A 27,553-nucleotide genomic window follows, 5' to 3' on the forward strand; every position below is an offset into this window, starting at 1 on the left:
TATCTCAGACTCCACTGGCTCGATTTTGATTAAACTTAGGTGAATAATACGTCTTGACATAGAGATCTGTAATTTACAAAATTACACTGATTGGCCCAAGGGGGTGCTGCATCATTTGTGTGGGACGACATGTTTGCTGTTGCTTTGTTATAATTAATTTAATAGGATCTCTATGATATAGACACTGTCATTGATAGGCTATGGTTATTTATGTGAATGCAAAGCTTCTTCATGATTCCCCATCCATAGACTTAATCCAAACTGATAACACGTTTCTCTGTTCCTGAAAGAATAAAAACAAATCTCATGAAAATAGGTCAACTATAAAACCCTTCTAAGTTCAATGTAGCACACAATTGTGAATATAAGAACATTACATTCATTGTTTTACATTTGACCATGATGCCTTCAGCCCTTCAGGGAATAACAGAACATAAATTAAAAGACACTGCCCTCTGGCGGTGTGTACCAACTTTGAGCGCTCCCTCTCTCTCTCTCACACACACACACACACACACACACACACACACACACACACACACACACACACACACACACACACACACACACACACACACACACACACACACACACACACACACACACACACACACACACACACACACACACACACAATATTCTCAGTGAAGTGAGACAAATACAAAACATTTTAGAAAATATAATTTTCATGCAGCATACATCAAATACAACATTTGGCATTCTCACAAGAAACTACTGACCAGGTAAATAACATATTGTAATATTCTGAATAAAATACTCAAGTTCATATTAAAATTGACAACCTGAAATAACTTCAGCAGCATAATATTATGAAATTGTATTATTATATATCTGAAAGCAGGTGTGAGTTATTTGCATGGAAGCATTTGTGTTGGTTGATTAACACATCATATGCTTTTGAATGCTGTATTTAAACCCATTTGTTTTTGTGTTCCAGGCAGCTGCTCACAGGAAGTGAATGTTGTCTGGAAGCATGGTGGGTCCCAGGTTGTGCCGGAACGTGTTATGGCTTTGATTGGTGAGAGCACATTGCTAATTGAGTTTGGTCAAGCTGAAATTGAGCTCTTGAAAAAATAGACGCCTGCCTCCTGGGCTCTATCACTTCCTGGGACCCTTTTTGTTTTGTTTGGTTTGTATATCTGTGGTTGTAACTAGCATGGGTTTTAAAGTTAAAAGTAAAAGAGCATGCTACGAAGTATGGAAAATAATTATGGAATTGAAGTAAGAATTTTAACGGAGAACATGCTTAAACTTTGATCGCTATTTATGTGGAGAAAACCATGCCATAGAAAATAAATGTTTGAAAACATTATTTTGTTGTCTGCCTCTGCTTCACTCTGCCTGCTCAACCCAGACTTAGAACCCAACACTTTCCACCTTGTGACACATGCATGGCACTGCATTTTAATGATAACACAGTATCATGGTCCTAGGGGAAATGTGTTAATCTTGAGACAGCTCTTCCTTGTAAAAGGGGGAACATATTTCTATGGCATTTCTGTATTTGTGTAAAAGATAAATACAAAAACCTCAAAGCCAATTCTCCCACACTCATCCGAAGCTGATTAGTTGATTTACTTCCCTCCCTGTAAGTTCCTTGCTGTGTACTACTTAGATGGCACCTCTTCACTCCCCTTGATTGTACCTGGCAGAGCTGATGCTGATCGGGGGAGTATAGAGTCAGAGGGGAGAGAAAGAGGTATCTGCATCAGAAGTAGCTACAGCAACCAGACTTTTCCTTCTGAGACTCAATGTACTCATGAATCTGGAACTTGGGCTCGTTGGGCTGCTGGTCATGTACTGCCCTGTGCTTCAGCTCCCTGCAGAAGGGAAAGAAAGATAGATGGATGGATGGATGGAGGAAGGGATGGCAGGATGAGCACAAAAAAAGTAAGGAAGACATTTTGTTTATTATAATAATTCCATGACGCCATTGTGGGTGTTGTCACTTACTTTGCCACTGCAATGAAAGCCAGATCAACGTTCACCCCAGTCTTGGCACTTGTCTCCATGAAAGGAACAGAATACTCCTTGGAGAGGAAAACAGATCTATTACATTCAACTTGGGTAAGGATTGGATTGTCAATTTAGAATACTGTGTGCTTAATCCTAAATTGAAATTAGGATCTACATATTGGCGTAACTGTAAATGTTGCACATATCTGTTCTTGGCATCAATGCATGATTTACTTCACAGGTGACCATGCTGCTCACCCTGGCCAGCTTCTCTCCTTCGTCTCTCCTGATCACTCTTTCACTGGCCATGTCTGCCTTTAGGGGGAAAAGAGATTCACACCATTGGAGAAGAGAAAGGCCAGAATATCCAAATAGGCCAAATATCTCAGTGTCAACAGAGTAAAACACAATGCACTTGCATTATCTGAACGTCTCATTTCTGTTGAATAACTGGAAAGAATAACCAGCTTGAGTGAGTCAGAGAGTGTGTCCAATCATTTGTGTGTGGTGTTATGTGAGGTAGGGTGAACAACATACTTCTCCTTTTCTTCCACTACAAAAAGCTTTTCAGGCCTATCCATTCCTTCCATTCCTCTCACCTTGTTGCCCAGCAACATGATGACTACTTCTCTCTGTGCATACTCATGAATCTCTGTAAGCCACGCCTACAGAGGGAGAAACAGCCAATCAGAGGACAAGAAGGGAGGTTGCGGGAACACAGCTAATGCTGAGTTCGTAACAAGTGGGAAACCCGAACGATACTACAGTACCTGTAAACTGGGAGCAACGAGTATTGCTTTAGGGTCGAGTTCGTGGCCAACTACATTGCAGACGCATGCCAGATTTTACCTCGCCTGGATAGGTATAGTGCATTCGGAAAGTATTCAGATTCATTGACTTTTTCAGCATTTTATTACATTACACCCTTATTCTAAAATGGATTAAATAAACGTTTTTCCTCATCAATCTACACACAATACCACATAATGCAAAAACATATTTTTTGAAATATTTGCTAATGTATTAAAAATTAAAAACAGAAATACCTTATTTACAGAATTATTCAGACTCTGCTATGAGACTCAAATTGACCTCAGGTGCATCCTGTTTCCAATGATCATCCTTGAGATGTTTCTACAACTTGATTGGAGTGGTAAATTCAATTGATTGGACATGATTTGGAGAGGCACACACCTGTCTATATAAGGTCCCACTGTTGACAGTGCATGTCAGAGCAAAAACAAAGCCATGAGGTCAAAGGAATTGCCTGTAGAGTGCCGAGACAGGATTGTGTCTAGGCACAAATCTAGGGAATGGTAACAAAACATTTCTGCAGCATCGAAAGTTCCAAAGAACACTGTGGCCTCAATCATTCTTAAATGGAAAAAGTTTGGAATAACCAAGGCTCTTCCTAGAGCTGGCTGCCCGGCCAAACTGAGCAATCGGGGGAGAAGGGCCTTGGTCAGGATGTTGACAGAGCTCCAGAGTTCCTCTGTGGAGATGGGAGAACCTTCCAGAAGGACAACCACCTGTAGCACTCCACCAATCAGGGCTTTATGGTAGAGTGGCTGGACGGAATCCACTCCTTAGTAAAATGCACATCACAGCCTGCTTGGAGTTTGCCAAAAGGCACCTAAAGGACTCTCAGACCATGATAAACAAGATTCTCTGGTCTGATGAAACCAAGATTGAACTCTTTGGCCTGAATGCCAAAGTGATACGTCTGGAAGAAACCTGGCACCATCCCTACGGTGAAGCTTGGTGGGGCAGCATCATGCTGTGGGGATGTTTTTCAGTGGCAGGGACTGCGAGAGTAGTCAGGATCGAGGGAAAGATGAATGGAGCAAAGTACAGGGAGATCCTTGATGAAAACCTGCTCCAGAGCACTCAGGACCTCAGACTGGGGCAAATCTTCACCTTCCAACAGGACAACGACCCTAAGCACACAGACAAGACAACGCAGGAGTGGCTTCGGGACAAGTCTCTGAATGTCCTTGAGCAGCCCAGCCTGAGCACAGACTTGATCGAACATCTCTGGAGAGACCTAAAAATAGCTGTGCAGCGATGCTCCCCATGCAACCTGACAGAGCTTGAGAGGATCTGCAGAGAGGAATGGGAGAAACTCTCCAAATACAGGTGTACCAAGCTTGTACCGTCATACCCAAGAAGACTCAAGGCTGTAATCGCTGCCAAAGGTGCTTCAACAAAGTACAGAGTAAAGGTTCTGAATACTTATGTAAATTTGATAGTTAAGTTGTTTTTTTAAAATTGCAAACATTTCTAAAAACCTGTTTTTGCATTGTCATTATGGGCTATTGTGTGTAAATTGATGAGGGGCAGAATTTTTTTGTTGAATAAATCTTATAAGGCTTTAACGTAACAAAATGTGACTACCTTCCAAACGCACTGTATTTAACATATCAGCTAATAACATATGATACAGTAATCTAGTGCCCAACTGCACAATCAATGACGTGGAACACAACTTTTGGTTGATGCAATGTAGTCGAGCAGGTACTCTGCCATTTAGTTTTCACATGCACATACACACACCATGCATACACACACACATCATTGTTCATGTCAACACTTTATGGTATCAGTTTACATTTCAGGCAATATCCTCCTCATAATTGGTATGATTAGTCATTTGTCAACATTACAACGCTCACTGGACATCTTTATAATATTACAATTCTGCAGGGCATCACCAGTTAAAGACATTATAATGGCAGAGGTGTCCTTCAGAGACCAAGACTCACCCGTATGTTGTCAAAGGAGGATTTGCTGGTGATGTCATATAAAAGGAGTAGGGCTATGAGAAAGAAAGAAAAAACATGAAATGTAGCCCTATGAATAATAGATGAATGTATATGATATAAATAACTAAAGTTATAATCAGGTATCTCCTTATGGCTGAGATCCAGAGCCAGATTGTTGGCTTGACAAGACTGTTTTACTGTAGGTGTCCCTGTAGAAGGTGTAACAGGTTTGTTGTGATATCCACTTGACACTGCAGAAATATGTATTCAATGTTTGTGTATTCCTATTGGTTGGTTAAATTGACATATCAATTAGGTATATTGCCATTGGTCATGCTTGCAGATAGGGGGAGATCGTAAATTCTTCCCAGTCTGATATCGACATGCAAGCGATAAATCACGTTCTGAAATAGTGCATTCTATTTATGTATTTACAATGTGTAGAAGTTTATTATGTATATATACTTTATATATACAGTACCAGTCAAAAGTTTGCAAACATCTACTCATTCAAGGGCTTTTCTTTATTTTTACTATTTTCTACATTGTAGAAAAATGGTGAAGACATCAAAACTATGAAATAGCACATATGGAATCATGTAGTAACCAAAAAAGTGTTAAACAAATCAAACTATATTTATATTTGAGATTCTTCAAAGTAGCCACCCTTTGCCTTGATGACAGCTTTGCACACTCTTGGCATTCTCTCAACCAACTTCATGAGGTAGTCACTTGGAATGCATTTCAATTAACAGGTGTGCCTTGTTAATTTGTGGAATTTCTTTCCTTCTTAATGCATTTGAGCCAATCAGTTGTGTTGTGACAAGGTAGGGGTGGTATACAGAAGATAACCCTATTTGGTAAAAGACTAAGTCCATATTATGGCAAGAACAGCTCAAATAAGCAAAGAGTACGGACAGTTCATCATTATTTTAAGACATGAAGGTCAGTCAATCCGGAAAATTTCAAGAACTTGAACATTTTCTTCAAGTGCAGTCGTCAAAAAGGATCAACCGCTATGAAACTGACTCTCATGAGGACCGCCACAAGAAAGGAAGACCCAGAGTTACCTCTGCTGCAGAAGATAAATTCATTATATATTTTTTACATTTTACCTTTATTTAACTAGGCCAGTCAGGTAAGAACAAATTATTTTTTTCAATGACGGCCTAGTGGGTTAACTGCCTTGCTTAACTCATGGTCGAAATGCTGCAAAGAAACCAATTCTAAAAGACACCAATAAGAAGAAGAGACTTGCTTGGGCCAGGAAACATGAGCAATGGACATTAGAATGGTGGAAATCTGTCCTTTGGTCTGATGAGTCCAAATTTGAGATTTTTGGTTCCAACCGCAGTGTCTTTGTGAGATGCAGCGTAGGTGAAAGGATGATCTCCGCATGTGTGGTTCCCCCGTGAAGCATGGAGTAGGAGGTGTGATGGTGTGGGGGTGCTTTGCTCGTAAAACTGTGATGATTTATTTAGAATTCAAGGCACACTTAACCAGCATGTCTACCACAGCATTCTGCAGCGATACGCCATCCCATCTGGTTTGCGCTTAGTGGGACTATCATTTGTTTTTCAACAGGACAATGACCCAACACACCTCCAATCTGTGTAAGGAGTATTTGACAAAGAAGAAGAGTGATGGAGTGCTGCATGAAATGACCTGGCCTCCACAATCACAGACCTCAACCCAATTGTGATGGTTTGGGATGAGTTGGACCGCTGAGTGAAGGAAAAGCAGCCAACAAGTGCTCAGAATAATTTGTGGGAACTCCTTCAAGACTGTTGGAAAAGCATTCCAGGTGAAGCTGGTTGAGAGAATGCCAAGAGTGTGCAAAGCTGTCATCAAGGCAAAGGGTGGCTACTTTGAAAAATATATTTTGATTGGTTTAACACTTTTTTGGTTACTACATGATTCTATATGTGTTATTTCATAGTTTTGATGTCTTCACTATTATTCTACAATGTCGAAAATAGTTTTCAAAACATGGAAAACCTTGAATGAGTAGGCGTGTTCAAACTTTTGATTGGTACTGTATGTGTACCACAGGAGGCTCCTGAGGGGAAGGACGGCTCATGATAATGGCTGGAATGGAGCGAATGGAATCAAATGGAGGGAAATGCATCAAACATGTGGAAACCATGTGTTTGATATATTTGTTACCATTCCACTTATTCCGCTCCAGGCATTATCACGGACCCATCCTCCCCAATTAAGGCACCACCAACCTCCTGTGGTATGTACAGTACTTGTTAGATATTAGGAGCATCCTGGGATGTGCTTTTTATGTTATTGCTGTAAGTTCGTTAGCATGATTTAATTGTAATGGTCACATTAACTCCATGCTAATTCACAGTTATTTCCATGCTAACACATAAATCCCAAATCTACAGCCATCAACATACTGTTGTCCTGCACATCTAATGTGCTTTCTTTTGTCTACCGTCAGAATAAACACCAACTGGGACCACTGGCTGGACAGTCCTTTCTTTAAAAACACAACGCAAGAGAGTTAAGAAGTACGGTATGATCACATCTGTTACGTAGGTATGTGTCAAGACTGTTTTTTTTCCCAAATTTATTTTACCTTTATTTTACTAGGCAAGTCAGTTAAGAACAAATTCTTATTTTCAATGACGGCCTAGGAACAGTGGGTTAACTGCCTGTTCAGGGGCAGAACGACAGACCTTGTCAGCTCGGGGATTTGAACTTGCAACCTTTCGGTTACTAGTCCAACTCTCTAACCATTAGGCTACAATGCCGTTTTACTGCGCCTTCCTGTAGTTCACTCTTCGAAAAAAGTGTTCCAAAAGGGTTCTTCGGCTGTCCCCATAGGATATCCCTTTTTGGTTCCAGGTAGAACCCTTTTTGGTTCCATGTAGAAGCCTCTGTAGAAAGGGTTCTACATGGAACCGAAAAGGGTTCTACCTGCAACCAAAAAAAGGTTCTTCAAAGGGTTCTCCTATGGGGACAGCCGAAGAATCCTGTAAGAATCCTCTAGATAGCACCTTTTCTTCTAAGAGTATAGGCATGTGTGAAGACTGTTTTGCCATGGGCGTCCCTGTAATAGGCATGTGTCAAGACTGTTTTACCATGGGCGTCCCTGTAATAGGCATGTGTCAAGACTGTTTTACCATTGGCGTCCCTGTAATAGGCATGTGTCAAGACTGTTTTACCATGGGCGTCCCTGTAATAGGCATGTGTCAAGACTGTTTTGCCATGGGCGTCCCTGTAATAGACATGTGTCAAGACTGTTTTACCATGGGCGTCCCTGTAATAGGCATGTGTGAAGACTGTTTTACCATTGGCGTCCCTGTAATAGGCATGTGTCAAGACTGTTTTACCATGGGCGTCCCTGTAATAGGCATGTGTCAAGACTGTTTTACCATGGGCGTCCCTGTAATAGGCATGTGTCAAGACTGTTTTACCATGGGCGTCCCTGTAATAGGCATGTGTCAAGACTGTTTTACCTTGGGCGTCCCTGTAATAGGCATGTGTGAAGATTGTTTTACCATGGGCGTCCCTGTAATAGGCATGTGTCAAGACTGTTTTACCATGGGCGTCCCTGTAATAGGCATGTGTCAAGACTGTTTTACCATGGGCGTCCCTGTAATAGGCATGTGTCAAGACTGTTTTACCATGGGCGTCCCTGTAATAGGCATGTGTCAAGACTGTTTTACCATGGGCGTCCCTGTAATAGGCATGTGTCAAGACTGTTTTACCATGGGCGTCCCTGTAATAGGCATGTGTCAAGACTGTTTTACCATGGGCGTCCCTGTAATAGGCATGTGTCAAGACTGTTTTACCATGGGCGTCCCTGTAATAGGCATGTGTCAAGACTGTTTTACCATGGGCGTCCCTGTAATAGGCATGTGTCAAGACTGTTTTACCATGGGCGTCCCTGTAATAGGCATGTGTGAAGATTGTTTTACCATGGGCGTCCCTGTAATAGGCATGTGTCAAGACTGTTTTACCATGGGCGTCCCTGTAATAGGCATGTGTGAAGACTGTTTTACCATGGGCGTCCCTGTAATAGGCATGTGTGAAGATTGTTTTACCATGGGCGTCCCTGTAATAGGCATGTGTCAAGACTGTTTTACCATGGGCGTCCCTGTAATAGGCATGTGTCAAGACTGTTTTACCATGGGCGTCCCTGTAATAGGCATGTGTGAAGATTGTTTTACCATGGGCGTCCCTGTAATAGGCATGTGTCAAGACTGTTTTACCATTGGCGTCCCTGTAATAGGCATGTGTCAAGACTGTTTTACCATGGGCGTCCCTGTAATAGGCATGTGTGAAGATTGTTTTACCATGGGCGTCCCTGTAATAGGCATGTGTCAAGACTGTTTTACCATGGGCGTCCCTGTAATAGGCATGTGTGAAGACTGTTTTACCATGGGCGTCCCTGTAATAGGCATGTGTGAAGATTGTTTTACCATGGGCGTCCCTGTAATAGGCATGTGTCAAGACTGTTTTACCATGGGCGTCCCTGTAATAGGCATGTGTGTCAAGACTGTTTTACCATGGGCGTCCCTGTAATAGGCATGTGTCAAGACTGTTTTACCATGGGCGTCCCTGTAATAGGCATGTGTGTCAAGACTGTTTTACCATGGGCGTCCCTGTAATAGGCATGTGTCAAGACTGTTTTACCATGGGCGTCCCTGTAATAGGCATGTGTCAAGACTGTTTTACCATGGGCGTCCCTGTAATAGGCATGTGTCAAGACTGTTTTACCATGGGCGTCCCTGTAATAGGCATGTGTCAAGACTGTTTTACCATGGGCGTCCCTGTAATAGGCATGTGTCAAGACTGTTTTACCATGGGCGTCCCTGTAATTGGCATGTGTGAAGATTGTTTTACCATGGGCGTCCCTGTAATAGGCATGTGTCAAGACTGTTTTACCATGGGCGTCCCTGTAATAGGCATGTGTGAAGACTGTTTTACCATGGGCGTCCCTGTAATAGGCATGTGTCAAGACTGTTTTACCATGGGCGTCCCTGTAATAGACATGTGTCAAGACTGTTTTACCATGGGCGTCCCTGTAATAGGCATGTGTCACACTCCTGAACCGCTCCTGGCCTGCAGTGTCCCATATCTGACATGAAGAGGAAAGAATACACCATATTAAAATAAATCCCCCTTTCTGTGCAACAAAAAAATATTTGAACAGGTATTCATTCAGATTGACTTACCTGTAGTTTTACCTTCACGTTGTCTACAGTCACCACCTTGTTCTGAGGAGATGAGATAAGAGGGGCGATTGATTGATTACATTCACTCACACACTCACTCTCTCTCACACATTCCCTCCCTCCCTCCCTCCCTCCCTCACTCACTCACTCACTCACTCACTCACTCACCGTGAAGCAGATGCCAACAGTAGCAGAGAAGGATCCAGGGATGAACTTGCCCTGGTCAAACTGGACCAGAAGAGACGTCTTACCCACTCCACTATCCCCCACCAGGATAGTCTGCCAACAACACACATAACAAGACAATAATCTACATGTGTGTGTCTATTTGTGTGTGCAAACATGAGTGAGAACGTGTGTGCGTGTATCTATATGTGCAACAGTGCCCATTCATATCATGTTTGTGTGTGTGTCAGCCTGTGCTTGACTGTATGTATGTGCAGAATGTGGATATGTTTACACAGCACAGTCTCTCCTATCTTCCTACAAGGGTGAGAAGATAGAAGATGACTCACAAACTGAACGGGCTTAGGTGAATCAATGATCTCTTCCTGCAGACACAGCTAAGTATCTTACTCAACAGAGACACACAGGATTATAGACTGTAACTGAGTGTAGAAGCATTGAAGCAGATTCAGAAAGCTCTGACTCAACTTTGAGAGAGTGTCTTTGAACTCGGCTTCCATGGGATTTAAGACGCACACAGACAGACATGTAGAAATTAAATGTAAAGCTGTGAGGAAAATTAGGCTTTTTAAAATGTATTTTGACAGACGGCTCTATGAGATAAGGAAATTGGGACGGGAGATGCGAATAGAAATATAACAATACTGGGATTGGCTATTTGAGCTGCAATTTCAAATTGGTTCTTTGGGTTATTTCATCTTGGCTATTAACAAATTAAATTATTATTAAGCTCCGGGTAGTACAGTGAATGCAGGCAATCTCAACGCTGTGTGTTACAGGGAAGGCATCCTCCTCCCTCATGTGGTACCCTTCCTGCAGGCTCATCCTGACAATGTCACCAGCCATACTGCTCGTTCTGTGCGTGATTTCCTGCAAGACAGGAATGTCAGTGTTCTGCCATGGCCAGCGAAGAGCCCAGATCTCAATCCCAATGAGCACGTCTGGGACCTGTTGGATCGGAGGGTGAGGGCTAGGACCATTCTTCCCGAATCTTACTACATTTGCACACACTGTATATAGATTTTTCTATTGTGTTATTGACTGTACGTTTGTTTATTCCCATCTGTAACTCTGTGTTGTTGTTTTTGTCACACTGCTTTGTTTTATCTTGGCCAGGTCGCAGTTGTAATTGAGAACTTGTTCTCAACTGGCCTACCTGGTTAAATAAATGTGAAATACATTTTTTTCAAAACAAATTCCCCCCAGAAATGTCCGGGAATTTGCAGGTGCCTTGGTGGAAGAGTTGGGTAACATCTCACAGCAAGAACTAGCAAATCTGGTGCAATCCATGAGGAAGAGATGCACTACAGTATCTAATGCAGATGGAGGCACACTTCCGATACTGACTACCCCCCCCCCTCTTTTGTTCAGGGACACATTATTCAATTTAGTCACATGTCTGTGGAACTTGTTCAGTTTGTCTAAGTTGTTGAATCTTGTTATGTTCATACAAATATTTACACATGTAAAAGTTTGCTGAAAATATGCAGTTGACAGTGAGAGGACATTTCATTTTTTGCCGAGTTTAGTTACAAAGTAGCTAAAAAGTAGTAAGTAGTTGAAAAGTTGCTAATTAGCTAAAATTGTCCATGATGAGATTTGAACTCACAGCCTTTGGGTTGGTAGACATTTGCGTAATATGCCCACCCATTTTGGTAGCACACCAGGGTTCAAATCAAATAAAAGTATATGTGTTGCATAGACAGGATAAAACAGGTCCAGCCAAATGCTTACTTACAAGCTGTCATTGACACACAGCCCTATGGATAAAGCTGTACCACAGATCCCCTGCCAACAGACTGACAGCTAAATTACTATTTAATCTAAACCTCATCCAAATGTAATGCATCTGTCTCCTCTCCTACATCTCCACTGATATCACACAGACCATGTTACATCACTGAGGGAAGCAGCAAGGGAAGGAGGGGTGGAGGGAGTATGGGGAGGGAGGAGGGGAGTTTGGGGAGGGAGGAGGGGAGTTTGGGGAGGGAAGTGGGGAGAATGGGGAAGGATGGAAGGATGGATGGATGGATGGAGGAGTATGGGGAGTTGGGAGAGGAGGGTGCAATAAGTGTGATAGCGTTTATGTGGTACCTTAATTGGGGAGGATGGGCTCGTGGTAATGACTGGGGTGGAACCAGTAGAATCATATACATCAAAAATATGGTTCATAGGTGTTTCATGCCATTACATTTGCTCTGTTCCGGACTTTATTATGAGCCGTTCTCCCCTTAGCAGCCTCCACTGGGTAATATGGGATTAGTCATTGTTTAGGGTTGCAAAGCTACCGGTAATTACCAAAGTTTCTGGAATGTTTAATAATTTTGGTAATTAACAGAAAATCTATAGCAATCTATTGTAACTTTGGCAGTGTTGTAAAGTATTGGGGTATCTGTACTTTACTTTACTATTTATATTTTTGACAACTTTTACTTTTACTTCACTACATTCCTAAAGAAAATCATGTACTTTTTACTCCATACATTTCCCTGACACCCAAAAGTACTCATTACATGTTGAATGCGCAGCAGGTCAGGAAAATGGTCCAATCCCTGATGCCCCTGATCTGGCAGACTCACTAAACACAAATGCATCGCTTGCAAATTATGTCTGAGTGTTGGAGTGTACCCCTGGTTATCTGTACATTTTCCAAACAAGAAAATGGTGCTGTCTACTTTGCTGAATATATGGAATACTTTTATATATGGATAATATATAATATATATAATATATAATATATGGAATACTTTTACTTTTGATACTTAAGTATATTTTAGCAATTACATTTACTTTTGATACTTAATATATTTAGAACCAAATACTTTTAGACTTTTACTCAAGTAAGATTTTACTGGGTGACTTTCACTTTTACTTGAGTAACTTTCTATTAAGGTATCTATACTTTTACTCGAGTAGGTTGAGGGCAGTAGTGGTACTACTAGTTCCTTGGTGTCCACATCACCAACAAACTAGAACGGTCCAAACACACCAAGACAGTCATATGCTTGATGGTTTTGCAACTGCACTTGAAGAAACTTTAAAAGTTCTTGAAATGTTCCGCATTGACTGACCTTCGTGTCTTAAAGTAATGATGGACTGTCTTTTCCCTTTGCTTATTTGAGCGGTTCTTGCCATAATATGGACTTGGTCTTTTACCAAATAAGGCTATCTTCTGTACACCCACCCTGCCTTGTCACAACACAATTGATTGGCGCAAATGCATTAAGAAGGAAAGAAATTCCACAAATGAATTTTTAACAAGGCACACCTGTTAATTTAAATGCATTCCAGGTGACTACATCATGAAGCTGGTTTAGAGAATGTCAAGAGTGTGCAAAGCTGTCATCAAGGCAAAGGGTGGCTACTTTGAAGAATCTCAAATATGAAATAACATTTGTTTAACACTTTTTTGGTTACTACATGATTCCATTTGTATTATTTCATAGTTTTGATGTCTTCACTATTATTCTACAATTGAATGAGTAGGTATGTCCAAACTGGTACTGTATATTTAATGCTGAAACCTTCATATTAAACACCAATGTATTCACTATTCACTAATATTCACTAAGTTGATGGTTTATATTTAGGATCATATTTTACAGCTTTGTAACTTAATATTTTTAATTATCTTGTTTAATTATTTCATATATTTTACATGTGATAAGGCCACACAGAGGACCAGAGATACTTACAGTACAGACACCTATGATCATCTGAAGTACCCAAAAGGGCCACTAGATACATAAATCCTTGAAAGATACCAAAATTCTGGCGGTTTACTGGTAATTTAAATAATATACCCACCTCTAGTCATGTTACATCATTGAGGGGAAGCCGACAGGAAAGGAGGGAAGGGGGAGTATTGTGAGGGGAAGAAGACGCAATAAGTCTGTTGGGGATTATGAGCAAAGCTTTTCTGTGGTAACATGGGGTTTGCTGGAAATGGAGCATTATATCCCCCCGGTGACTCAGATGCAATTAGCTGGAACAGATGCAAATGTTTGGGAAATTCGTCACGGACCAGTGGAAGACACAGGAAGAGTGTGTGTGTGTGTGTGTGTGTGTGTGTGTGTGTGTGTGTGTGTGTGTGTGTGTGTGTGTGTGTGTGTGTGTGTGTGTGTGTGTGTGTGTGTGTGTGTGTGTGTGTGTGTGTGTGTGTGTGTGTGTGTGTGTGTGTGTGTGTGTGTGTGTGTGTGTGTGTGTGTGTGTGTGTGTGTGTGTGTGTGTGTGTGTGTGTGTGTGTGTGTGTGTGTGTGCGTGTCCAACACGATGATATATCCGCTCTCCAAGCACTTATGGTTCTTTATCTCTGTGGTTAATGAGGAGCTTGTTAGGAGGCTGTGAGTGTCCGCCATTAACTCACACACATACAGTGCATTCTGAAAGTATTCAGACCCCTTCCCTTTTTCCACATTTTGTTATAGCCTTATCCTAAGATTGATTACATTATATTTTATTCTCATCAATCTACACACAATACCCCATAATTACAAAGGTTACAGAGGTTCATCCACCTCTGGCCTGCTGCTGCTGGCCTGCTCGCCTCCCTACCACTGAGGAAGTACAGTTCCCGCTCAGCCCAGTCGAAACTGTTCGCTGCTCTGGCCCCCCAATGGTGGAACAAACTCCCTCACGACGCCAGGACAGCGGAGTCAATCACCACCTTCCGGAGACACCTGAAACCCCACCTCTTTAAGGAATACCTAGGATAGGATAAGTAATCCTTCTCACCCCCCTAAAAGATTTAGATGCACTATTGTAAAGTGGCTGGTCCACTGGATGTCATAAGGTGAATGCACCAATTTGTAAGTCGCTCTGGATAAGAGCGTCTGCTAAATGACTTAAATGTAAATGTAAATGTAAATGAAAGCATGTTTTTAGACATTTTGCACACGTATTATAAAAAAACAGAAATACCTTATTTACATAAGTATTCAGACCCTTTGCTATGAGACTCAAAATTGATGTCAGGTACATCCTGTTTCCATTGATCATCCTTGAGATGTTTCTACAACTTGATTGGAGTCCACTTGTGGTAAATTCAATTGATTGGATATGATTTCAAAAGGCACAGACCTGTCCATATAAGGTCCCATAGTTGACAGTGCATGTCAGAGCACAAAAAAAGCCATGAGGTCGAAGGAATTGTCCGTAAAGCTCCGAGACAGAACTGTGTTGAGGCACAGATCTGGGGAATGATACCAAAACCATTCTGCTGCATTGAAGGTCCCCAAGAACACAATGGCCTCCATCATTCTTAAATGGAAGAAGTTTGGACCTGGTCTCCCATCCAAACTGAGCAATCGGGGGAGAAAGGCCTTGGTCGGGGAGGTGACCAAGAACCCAATGGTCACTCTGACAGAGCTCCAGAGTTCCTCTATGGAGATGGGAGAACCTTCCAGAAGAACAATCATCTCTGCAGCACTTCACCAATCAGGCCTTTATGGTATAGCGGCCAGATGGAAGCCACTCCTCAGCAAAAGGCACATGACAGCCTGCTTGGAGTTTGCCAAAAGGCACCTGAAGGACTGTCAGACCATCAGAAACAAGATTATCTGGTCTGATGAAACCAAGATTGAACTCCTTGGCCTGATTGCCAAGCATCACGTCTAGAGGAAACCTGACACCATCCCTACGGTGAAGCATGGTGGTGGCAGCATCATGCTGTGTGGAAGTTTTTCAGAAGCATTGAGTGGGAGACCAGTCAGGATCGAGGGAAAGAGGAAGAGCGCTCAGACTGGGGGTGCGACAATTCACCTTCCAACAGGACATGACCCTAAACACAGGGCCAATACAACGCAAGAGTGGCTTTGGGACAAGTCTCTGAATGTCCTTGAGCAGCCCAGCCAGAGCCCGGACTTGAACCCGATCTAAATATCTCTGGAGTGTCCTGAAAATAGCTGTGCAGCGACCTTCCCCATCCAACCTGACAGAGCTTGAGAGGATCTGCAGAGAAGAATGGGAAAAACTCCCCAAATACAGGTCTGCCAAGATTGTATCGTCACACCCAAGCAGACTCGAGGCTGTAATCGCAAACAAAGATGCTTCAACAAAATACTGAATAAAGGGTCTGAATACTTTAAGTAAATTTGATATATCTTTTTTTTTCATTTTTTTCAAACATTTCTAAAAACCTGTTTTTGCTTTGTCATTATGTGGTATTGTGTGTAGATTGACGAGAAAAAATATATTTAATCGATTTTAGAATAAGGCTGTAAAGTAACAAAATTTGGAAAAAGTCAAGGGGTCTAAATAGTTTCCAAATGCACTGTATACATACACACACACAAACACACACATACAAACACACACATATTCCCTAAGTGTCCTGTCTGTGGCCTGAGTTGTCATCACCCACCCCATTTACATTACATTTACATTACATTTAAGTCATTTAGCAGACGCTCTTATCCAGAGCAACTTACAAATTGGTGCATTCACCTTATGACATCCAGTGGAACAGCCACTTTACAATAGTGCATCTAAATCTTTTAAGGGGGGTGAGAAGGATTACTTTATCCTATCCTAGGTATTCCTTAAAGAGGTGGGATTTCAGGTGTCTCCGGAAGGTGGTGATTGACTCCGCTGTCCTGGCGTCGTGAGGGAGTTTGTTCCACCATTGGGGGCCAGAGCAGCGAACAGTTTTGACTGGGCTGAGCGGGAACTGTACTTCCTCAGTGGTAGGGAGGCGAGCAGGCCAGAGGTGGATGAACGCAGTGTCCTTGTTTGGGTGTAGGGCCTGATCAGAGCCTGGAGGTACTGAGGTGCCGTTCCCCTCACAGCTCCGTAGGCAAGCACCATGGTCTTGTAGCGGATGCGAGCTTCAACTGGAAGCCAGTGGAGAGAGCGGAGGAGCGGGGTGACGTGAGAGAACTTGGGAAGGTTGAACACCAGACGGGCTGCGGCGTTCTGGATGAGTTGTAGGGGTTTAATGGCACAGGCAGGGAGCCCAGCCAACAGCGAGTTGCAGTAATCCAGACGGGAGATGACAAGTGCCTGGATTAGGACCTGCGCCGCTTCCTGTGTGAGGCAGGGTCGTACTCTGCGGATGTTGTAGAGCATGAACCTACAGGAACGGGCCACCGCCTTGATGTTAGTTGAGAACGACAGGGTGTTGTCCAGGATCACGCCAAGGTTCTTAGCGCTCTGGGAGGACCCCGTTGTCTTACATCAGAGAACATGATTCCTTCTGCACTGATAGGCTAGGTGGAATATTCTCTATATGGCCAATACCAACCCAGTCAGATCGCCACAGGTACACAGGGGATAAGGGCTGTAAGGTTGGTTGGGAATTGTTCAATCCTGTCAAATATGCAATGGACCTTTACTGTAGGCACAGATCTGGAAGTAGGTGATGAGTCAGTGTGAAGGCTGAGTCACAGAGAGGGTTAAAACACAGATGTCTTTATGGAGCAGGTTGTTGTACTGAAACATATTACTTCTGCCTCCAAGATCATAAGTAAAACAAACAGTTCAGACCTGTGTGTGTGTGTGTGTGTGTGTGTGTGTGTGTGTGTGTGTGTGTGTGTGTGTGTGTGTGTGTGTGTGTGTGTGTGTGTGTGTGTGTGTGTGTGTGTGTGTGTGTGTGTGTGTGTGTGTGTGTGTGTGTGTGTGTGTGTGTGTGTGTGTGTGTGTGTGTGTGTGTGTGTGTGTGTGTGTGTGTGTGTGTGTGTGTGTGTGTGTGTGTGTGTGTGTGTGTGCGTGTGTGTGTCCGTCCGTCGGGGCTTGTAGAGAGTGCTATCAATAAGGTCATTCAGACTAATTAGAAAGCTATAGGACCATTACTACAGAAGGGACTGACAACTACAATCCTTCTTTAGCATTGTGTAGAGAGATCTAAAACACACTGATGACTCCAAGTCTACGGTCATTCAGCCATTGGTTTGTACTACAAACCTTTTTATCAATGGGCTCCTTCCCTGCCCCTGATTTCAGATAGAAATTAAAGCAGTGCAGTGGTGCCCTACTCTGACCTATATAGAGTACTAATGGAGCGGCACAACAGTGAAAAGAACTAGGCCAGTCCAGACGACTGATAAAATATAATGAAATGTAGCCAGGCCTATCCCAAGAGAAACAAACTTAATTGATGCAACTGTAGCAGCCAATTCAACTGGATTGAACTGTAGTCTTTGCAAACTGCATATTTAAGTAAAGTGAACTGCAGTACTTTCAAAGCTGTCAACCTGGGCTTAGGTGTAGAAGTAACATAGTATATGTAAATCCGGGAACTCCAATTAGTGTGATATGTTAGGTTCTGTATGGTATGTATTAATTTGTGGATGTCCATCATCCATTTCGTATGATATGTAACGAATTGCAATTCGTACAATATGTTACGAATTGCAATTTGTACAATATGTTACGAATTGCAATTTGTACATGTTATACATTTGCAAAACGTATGATAGGCTACGAATTCCAATTTGATGTAGCTAATGTTAGCTAGCTGGCTAATGTTAGCTAACTGGCTAACGTTAGCTAAGTGGCTAACGTTAGCTAAGTGGCTAACGTTAGCTAAGTGGCTAACGTTAGCTAAGTGGCTAACGTTAGCTAAGTGGCTAACGTTAGCTAAGTGGCTAACGTTAGCTAAGTGGCTAACGTTAGCTAGGCTAGGGGTTAGGGGTTAAGGTTAGGAGTTAGGTCAAAGGGCAAAGGGCAAACGTCAGGGTTAGGGCAGCATTTCCCAAACTTGGTCCTCAGGACCCAAAATGGTGCATGTTTTGGTATTTGCCTTAACACTACAAAGCTTGATTAGTTGATTGTTTTAATCAGGTGTGTAGTGCTAGGGCAAAAACCAAAATGTGCACCCTGTGGGATCCCAAGGCCCTGGGTTAGGGAAAGGGTTAGTTAACATGCTAAGTAGTTGCAAAGTTGTTAAAAAATTGTAAGTAGTTACAAAGTTCCTAATTTGCTAAAATGCTAAAGTTGTCTGTGATGAAACATGAAAAGTTTGGACAGGGTGACCACATGTCTCGGATTGTGCGGAACAGTCATGCATTTGGTCCTTTGTCCCACAGCTAAACAATCCTATATCATAAGGATGTGGTAGCCATGGTGATGTTAAACACTTCTCCAATTGTTATTGAGATCTGATATTCTGCACAAGACGAGACGTAGGTCAATGTCATAGGCCTATCGTCAACCAATCACATTTCTCAAATCATTTCAGCCTAAAGAGTCCCCCAGAGTGGACACGTCATAATACCCACAAAACCTAGCGGTCAAACACGGAAATGGTTCCAATAGTTTTTTCACCATTCATTTTACAAACACTTCAAATTAAGTGTGTATTTGGTGTAGGCTTACCTTGGCGTGACATTTTGATAACCGTGTAATTCTTTCTCGGACTAGGGGAATTATATCAATATATTCGCCTCAATTACCTAAAACAAATGCTAAATCCTAAATAAACTCAGCAAAAAAAGAAACGTCCTCTCACTGTCAACTGCGTTTATTTTCAGAAAACTTAACATGTGTAAATATTTGTATGAACATAAGATTCAACAACTGAGACATAAACTGAACAAATCCACAGACATGTGACTAACAGAAATTGAAAAATGTGTCCCTGAACAAAGGGGGTCAAAATCAAAAGTAACAGTCAGTATCTGGTGTGGCCACCAGCTGCATTAAATACTGCAGTGCATCTCTTCCTCGTGGACTGCACCAGATTTACTAGTTGCTGCTGTGAGGTGTTACCCCACTTCCCCACCAAGGCACCTCCTAGCCCTCAGCCTCCGATCTAACAGGTTCCAGGCGTGCTCAATGGGATTGAGATCCGGGCTCTTCGCTGGCCATGGCAGAAGACTGACATTCCTGTCTTGAAGGAAATCACGCACACAATGAACAGTATGGCTGCTGGCATTGTCATGCTGGGGGGTCATGTCAGGATGAGCCCGCTGGAAGGGTACCACATGAGGGAGGAGGATACCCTGTAACACACAGCTTTGAGATTGCCTGCAATGACAACAAGCTCAGTCCGATGATGCTGTGACACACCTTCCCCAGACCATGACGGACCCTCCACCTCCAAATTGATTCCGCTCCAGAGTGCAGGCCTCAGTGTAACGCTCATTCCTTCAACGATAAACGCGAATCTGACCATCATCCTTGGTGAGACAAAACCGCTATTCGTCAGTGAAGAGCACTTTTTCCAGTCCTGCTCGGTCCAGCGTCGATGGGTTCGTGACCATAGGCAACGTTGTTGCCGGTGATGTCTGGTGAGGACCTGCCTTACAACAGGCCTACAAGCCCTCAGTCCAGCCTCTCTCAGCCTATTGCGGACAGTCTGAGCACTGATGGAGGGATTGTGCGTTCCTGGTGTTGCAGTTGTTGCCAGGCTGAACTTGTCCCCAGGTGTGATATTCGGATGTACCGATCCTGCGCAGGTATTGTTACACGTGGTCTGCCACTGCGAGGACGATGAGCTCTCCGTCCTGTCTCCCTGTAGCGCTGTCTTAGGCGTCTCACAGTACGGACATTTCAATTCATTGCCCTGGCCACATCTGCAGTCCTCATGACTCCTTGCAGCATGCCTAAGGCATGCTCACGCAGATGAGCAAGGACCCTGGGCATCTTTTCTTTTGGTGTTTTTAGTCAGTAGAAAGGCCTCTTTAGTGTCCTAAGTTTTCATAACTGTGACCTTAATTGCCTACCATCTGTAAGCTGTTAGTGTCTTAATGACCGTTCCACAGGTGCATGTTCATTAATTGTTTATGGTTCATTGAACAAGCATGGGGAACAGTGTTTAAACACTTTACAATGAAGATCTGTGAAGTTATTTGGATTTTTACTCATTATCTTTGAAAGACAGCGTCCTGGAAAAGGGACATTTCTTTTTTTTTGCTGAGTTTAGCAACAGAGAAGACCTCAGCAAAACTACAAATTGCTGCAGGAAGCTCCTGCATTTCATCTCTAGCTGACATCGTCAGCTACTATTAACCAGCGCGATCAGAGTCCTGTGCCCAATCCATGATGAATCCATGTGCTGTATTCAAATTAATTGAATAAAGTGTTGAACTTCTTCCGTCTGGTTTCTCTGTCTTAGCTAGTCACAGACTACACTTTAGCTAGCAAGTTAGCAAAGCAATAGATAAAAAAAACATTTTATTTTACTTAGCCTAGATAATTGTTTGTTCGGTATGTCAACTTTAGTGTCAAGTTCAGACCTTATGATATTTTTCAAGAATGTACATAAGAGCTATTAAAAGGGGAGAAGACCACTATAAGTATGGCATTGTGGAGAAGTGCAGCTATAGTGAGGGGAAACTTACCGGTTTGGTCAGGACCAGCATGAGGAATAAAGTTTATCTAGTGTCTACAAGGAAAGAGATACCTAATCAATGATATAATCATTTACCAAATTACCCCGGATACCAGACTCAGATCAGGGATAACTCAGTTCTAGAATGTTGTCATTCATGAAAATGAATCTAAAAATCTATTGACATTCAGAATGATTGACATTGTTAAGACATCCATCCTGTATTGTAGTCACATGACCAGAGACAAATCTTCAAAGGCACAGTATTTATTTATTCAGAGTGGCACATGCATTCACACTGTCTTGATTTATAGGATCTTTCAAACTGTATGAGTGATATGTCAAGTGATAAAATGCCAAGTTATCAATTAAACGTTTATGGAAAAACTGCACTTGTCCTCATGTGAAAATGACCGTTAATTAAATATTCTACAACTTTAATGTCATCAATCAAATGAAACTATGAAATTATTTATATAGCACATTTCTTACAACAAATGTATTTTGAGGTGTTCAAAGTCATGTATTGAAAGGCATGTGGCACTTAACATCCTTCCTCTTGGCAGGTCTCTATAGGTGACCAAGGGATTCTCTCTGCCACATGCAAATGCCCTCGTGGAGCTCATAAGTGTAGCAAAACAGCTGCATTGGCTATTTTTGCGGTTCACAATATCGGCTGTACGGATGTGGAATGCGAGTGGAGGAAGCCAGCTGTGCCCAACCAGGTGCAGTCAGTTGAGGACCTGCAGCCGGCCGAAAAGTACAAGCTAAGGAACCGTCTCCGGGGCAGGTTTAGTGAAATGGCATGTCTCCTTGAACCTGAGCCAGAACAACCGCTACCCTCCCTGTACCCCTTGTCTGTACTGGACGCTGGCTGGCATGGCACTGTCGGTGGAGCTGCAGGAGGCTCTACGGCAGGCAACTGTAGGACAGCGCACCAAACCAAACTGGTACACCATAAGAAGAGGGAGGTTGGCTGCCAGTTACTCCATCGCTGCTAAAAAGAGTCCTCAGATCACAGTCATTGGATGGGGTGTTGTCTGTAAAGTGGGGTACAGATAATGAAGAGGGGGGCATCAAGGCATTCAAAATGGCTACAGGGATGGATGTGCAGGAGTCAGGGTTTTTGGTCACAGGGTTTTTGGTCTGGGATCCTGAGTGTCTCACCGGATGGTTCGAAGGATTTCTATATCCAGGAGGAGGAGGGTCTTACAGCCTACATGGAGACCATCTTTACTGGCACCAGGTCGAAAGGGAAGCTCCACATCACTGGAAGGGACACTTGCTTCTTCGTTTTGTGGACCACCAAAGCTTCCATCACCATCCAGCGTGATGACCTCTGGCAGACTAGGATTGCTGGACTAGAGGAGTTCTTCAAGGACCACATGTATCCAAAGTTGGCACTGCAACAGTGAACATTTGTAAGTATCTTGTAAATAGTTTTAGCACACAAATATGTTTTTGAGGTTTTATTCCAATCCAATGGTCCAAAAATATTCCACATTGTTCAGACACACACACTAGGCTCCTCCCAGAATAGGTTATATTTTATCAGTACAGTCAATGACCATCCTGCAGTTTCTGCTCGACCCCTGAAAAGACGCAGGCAAGCACGTTTGGTTCTTCACCCGACTTGGAGCAGTCTTCATGTTCATAATGAAAACAAGCTTGTGAGTCACGTGAATTAAACTGATGGTAACATTGCTGACAGTGCTTGCACTACAACGGAATAATTGAGCCAGGTGCAAGTTGGTGTAGCTGTGACACAACTTCAAAGCGCCATAAACACTTGATCCTCAAATGACAGCACCTTAACCCTCCACTTGGGAAAGTAGACAACGCAGTCCTTGCAACCATCAAAGTATTCAACAACGATGTTGAACATGCCTTTGTCTGGAAGTTCTGTTTCCACCCTAAGTATTTTATCAGACAGCTGTGATGCTGAATACCGTTTGCAGGTATACAGCTGATTCTCCTGTAGAACCTTCAACTGTGCTAATGTTTCCTCAAGATGTACCTCAGTGAGAGCATTCTGCAACTGTGCAGACAGCAGTCTCCTACATATTCAGCGACCGAGGGGCCTGGAACTTCATTGTCTGCCATGGTGAATGTGTCTGGATGTTCCTCTTCTGGCACGGTGGATGAGCTACCTTTTCTGTAAAACACAGGGCCATTTCTCTATCCCAACTGAAAATGGCAACTGCAGACCCAAGTGCTGTCACTGGGTTTCCAGTCTGCCAGTCTGAAAGACAAACAAAAGTTACTTTTACTAGCTAGATAGGTTGATTTCTAAAATGGTAACATTTATATTTAAATACCATAAGCAACAGACTTCTCAAAAGAATGTTTAAACCTTCAGCTGTGAGGTCACTGAGGAGGACCAACAGGGATCGGCAGGGGGATTGTCTGAAAGGGACTGGCATGCATGGATGGAATATAAGGATTTTGGGCATTGGCCAGCAGACCACGATTTTTACTAGCCCGGGTAACATTTAGGTCCAAATCTGTGGCATACGATGTTTGCAAAGGCACATTTTCACTGCTGTGTCAGGCTAGTTTGGCACATTTTCTACTGGGCCAGTTTGAAAAGTACTAGCCTCGGGATAGCTTAATTTACATCCCAGTTAACATGTCTAACTTACTTCACAGGATTTTTTGAATAGTCAAGAACAACAGATGCACTCGTGGAACAAAACCGTTTCTGTGTTTTGTATGGGAAAACATTGAGCCCACAAGTCCTATGTAAGGTAGCTAGCTAACTTTAGCTAATGTCGCTAACTAGCCAACTAAGGTGCCTAACGAGCTGGCCCACCAGGTGATATTTAGCTAGCTAGCTAGTTAACATTAGCTCACTGTTCGTGTAGTCAGACTTTTCTAAGTGGTGACATGCTAGTTAATCAACTATCCTTGCCATGGTGATGGCCTAACATTACCTGGCAAGTCTGACTACACAAACGATGAGTTAACGTTAACTAGCTAGCTAAATATCCCTTCCTTGGTGGGCTAATGTGAAAAAGTATGACTACATAAACTGTGAGCCAACGTTATCTAGCTGGCTAGCTCACTAAATACTTGTCAATAAAAAGGTCAACACAGTCATTATACCAGCTAATGCTGGTTTTATTTTTACTTGTAAGGAAGGTAATGTGCGTTGTACACGTAAGTACAGTCAGTGGTTATCTAGAAAAATTTTCATAAGCACCTAGCTAACTACAGATCTTTGACCAAACCAAAATAGCTTATTAGCAGGTAGAAAACAGGGCTTACCTTATCACATGGCTCCAGCGATGCCTCTCTCTTACAGAGGTCGGAAAATGATGAAATACACATGCATGCTTATCGGAGTAGTGGTTACAATCCGGAGTCGTGGTTACATAGCACAGAACCACCCTTGCTTCTGATCGACGGAAAGACCTAAGGTTAGCTAGTTAGCTACAAAGGCCAGGGTAATTTTAACTACTCTAGTAATAAAACATGCTAAGGTAGGTTATTTGAAAGATGCTAAACAGCAATGCACATGATAAGTACACAATATCAATCATTTAAACAAGAAAATACAAAAAGGCTATAATATCTACCAGTTATTATATTTGACTTTACTTGTAGGTTCCTTACTAACGTAAACTCACCCCATTCCGTACAAATGTGTGCAACCGCAACATTCAAATGAGGCTACAAAGGAAACTAATGGGACTGTAGCGACTGTGTTGACTTCAAAATCGGGGGTGTGAACTACGTTTCTATTCGAGCGTTGATCGACATGGTAATGGCTCTATAGTATTGGAGAAAAGTTGAAAAAACTGACCCTCCGTTACATCGTGATGTGTCATGCCGTAACGTACAGCACGCATAAAGCAACTATTTCTGTCTTACAATCTCTCTCCACCAGGTGTAGCACTTCGCTCATCATTTAAAAACAAGAAATGGACAGTGACGGGGGTAAGGGGGGATACCTAGTCATTTTTTTGCATCATCACTGCAAGCGATCATCATTCTCAAAGCCGCTGTTTGCTTCTGAAGATCACTTTAGCACCGCCCTAAAAACCCGATTCAAATGCGATATAAACATTCAAATAGGTATGTAATGACACATTATATAAACTCTTTACAGTGTTTTATTTACATATTAGAGGCAATAAGGTGATAAGTTGGACAGATCAAGTGAAAAAAAAGCAATTTTATATCTCTCCTTCTCACTATCACGCATTAGTTTCGCTTCCCCACCCGCCATTTTTAAAAAGACCCGATGGGGCTGATTGCCTTCTTGAATCATATAGAAAAGGGCAGCGTGGGGGTCATGTAATTGATTCTGTTGGAAAGGGGAGAAATTGTGCTTTACAATGGTATTGACATTACAGTTGATCTGGAAGTATTATGTTTTTGGGGCGCTAAAATAAGGTCAATTGTACGGACCAAGGCGATGTACAAAAGTTAGTGAGTTTACGTTACTTGATCCTGAGATTTAGCATGGAGAAATGTTTAGGTTTTCCCTCCCTGCAACACTGCCTTGATTGATGACTTCAAAGCTTGCAACAGGATCTGTAGTTCTGTATGATAGCCACATTAGAGGCTAAAAAGCATTTCATTTTTTGGGGGGGTAATTACAGGCAAATATATTGGTAAAAGTGACCTTGTCCGAGAGAGATTTACGTGGTTATCAAAACATCAAGACAGGGTAAGCCTACACAAAGCACAGACCTTATATGAAGTCATTATAAAATCCCCCATGGAAAAATGAACGGTGGAAAAACTAATGGAACCATTTCCTTGTTTAACTGCTAGGTTTTATAGGTATTATGACTCATACTGTGGTACTCAATTTCAGCCAGAGAGGAAGAGAGGGGCCCAACTCGGAGGAAAATATGCTTCCCTTAAGCAGGTGGTGTTTTTTTGTTGTTTTGCGCCTATCTCTGACCTTTTTAACCTGTCTCTCCTTTCTGGGGAGGTTCCCATTGCTTGGAAGGCAGCCATGGTTTCTCCTTTATCCAGAAATGTTTCTTTGGCCAAATATTTTCATAAAGCTGCCACACATGTGGTCTCTCCTTTCTGCATCACCAAATTTTCTGCACAGAGTGTCACTACGCAACTTCACTTAATACAATGGTGCTTGTTAAGAAAAGTTAGATCAACACTGAATCAATGTCCTGTTGTCCCACATTTGGGTATTTTAAATGTTGTCACCCTACCTTTGGGTTCTTAGACATTCGCGTTATACCACCCTACTTTAGTTTTTGCCTTAAGTAACCTTCTGTCTTATGTAATTACACATATCATACTCATTTGAGTGTCCCGGATTTACATTTACTATGTTACGTCTAGTCTATGAGACCAGGCTGAAGCTGTGGACTCAGCACGAAGGCTGGTTAGTTAATGTGAGGTTATTTGGACAGGGTATGAGCTGGTACTGGCAGCGAACCGAAACACTTCGGGAACGGGGAGGGCACAGTACAGGTGTTTGCTTTGGTTTGGAAACATCGTCATACACTCTCTCCTGCTGCGATGGTCAGTGGGCTATTATCCAACTGCTGTCCAGCGTTTCAGTACCATGGAGAGCACAATGACGATTCAAAGTGCTATTCCACCAGGTCAAGACAACTGTTATTTAGATGTGGCATCAAAGAGCTGAACCATTACAAGTTCTATCTTAACGTGACTGAAATCAATAAGAGATAACCGAGTGTATAGCCTAGTCTTATGAGAAAATCAACAAGTAACATAGTTTTATATTATTTAGACATGAATCCAATCATCCTCCTACCTTGTGCATTAATTCTTCGTCGTATGAAAGAGCTGGGGGGGCAGACGGTGAATGGTTCTCCTCCCCTTCGGTAGATCCATAGGCGCTATCGGGGTGGATCTCCGGGTATGCAGTGGTGTAGTGCGCAGATATCGGTTCCATGGACTCCATCGTCTCCATCCTCTCGAAGCGCTCAAGGCAGACCAGGATACAATGCCAAAATCAATGTTGCCCCCTTATAAAATTAGCCAGATATTTCCTGACAACTATCTATTTCTCTCTCCCTTTGTCTCTCTCCTTCTTCCTACTTTTCTTTGTGTGAAACCACTAAACCCCCAACACGAATACCAGGCATGTTGCCCACAGCTTTTCTCTGTAATGACTTACATGTAAGACATGTAGGAGGCTGACTGTACAATACAGCTAC

The 27,553-nt window shown here is 42.6% G+C and overlaps 1 protein-coding gene across 1 annotated transcript; it reads right to left on the reverse strand.

The window, feature by feature from the left end:
* Positions 1-664: 664 nt before the first annotated feature.
* LOC118397929 (ras-related protein Rab-37-like) lies at positions 665-27,553 on the reverse strand. The gene is made up of 9 exons (XM_035792784.1): positions 27,148-27,553; positions 10,103-10,213; positions 9,935-9,976; positions 9,771-9,837; positions 4,740-4,792; positions 2,577-2,642; positions 2,236-2,292; positions 1,975-2,051; positions 665-1,841 (listed from the first exon to the last, which is right to left on the reverse strand). Exons 1-9 carry the CDS (start codon positions 27,304-27,306, stop codon positions 1,730-1,732), a joined length of 744 nt encoding a protein of 247 aa, XP_035648677.1. The 5' UTR covers positions 27,307-27,553; the 3' UTR covers positions 665-1,729.

Source organism: Oncorhynchus keta, chromosome 2 (assembly GCF_023373465.1).
Source record: "Oncorhynchus keta strain PuntledgeMale-10-30-2019 chromosome 2, Oket_V2, whole genome shotgun sequence".
In the NCBI taxonomy this organism is placed as follows: domain Eukaryota; kingdom Metazoa; phylum Chordata; class Actinopteri; order Salmoniformes; family Salmonidae; genus Oncorhynchus; species Oncorhynchus keta.

Excerpts from the sequence above, each read along its gene's own strand:
- LOC118397929 (XM_035792784.1), bottom strand. The coding sequence starts at position 27,306 with ATGGAGACGATGGAGTCCATGGAACCGATATCTGCGCACTACACCACT. Across the intron at positions 9,977-10,102 it reads CTGTTGGCATCTGCTTCACG|AACAAGGTGGTGACTGTAGA; the intron begins GTGAGTGAGTGA and ends TCATCTCCTCAG. Across the intron at positions 4,793-9,770 it reads CTATTACAGGGACGCCCATG|CCCTACTCCTTTTATATGAC; the intron begins GTAAAACAGTCT and ends TCTTTCTCATAG.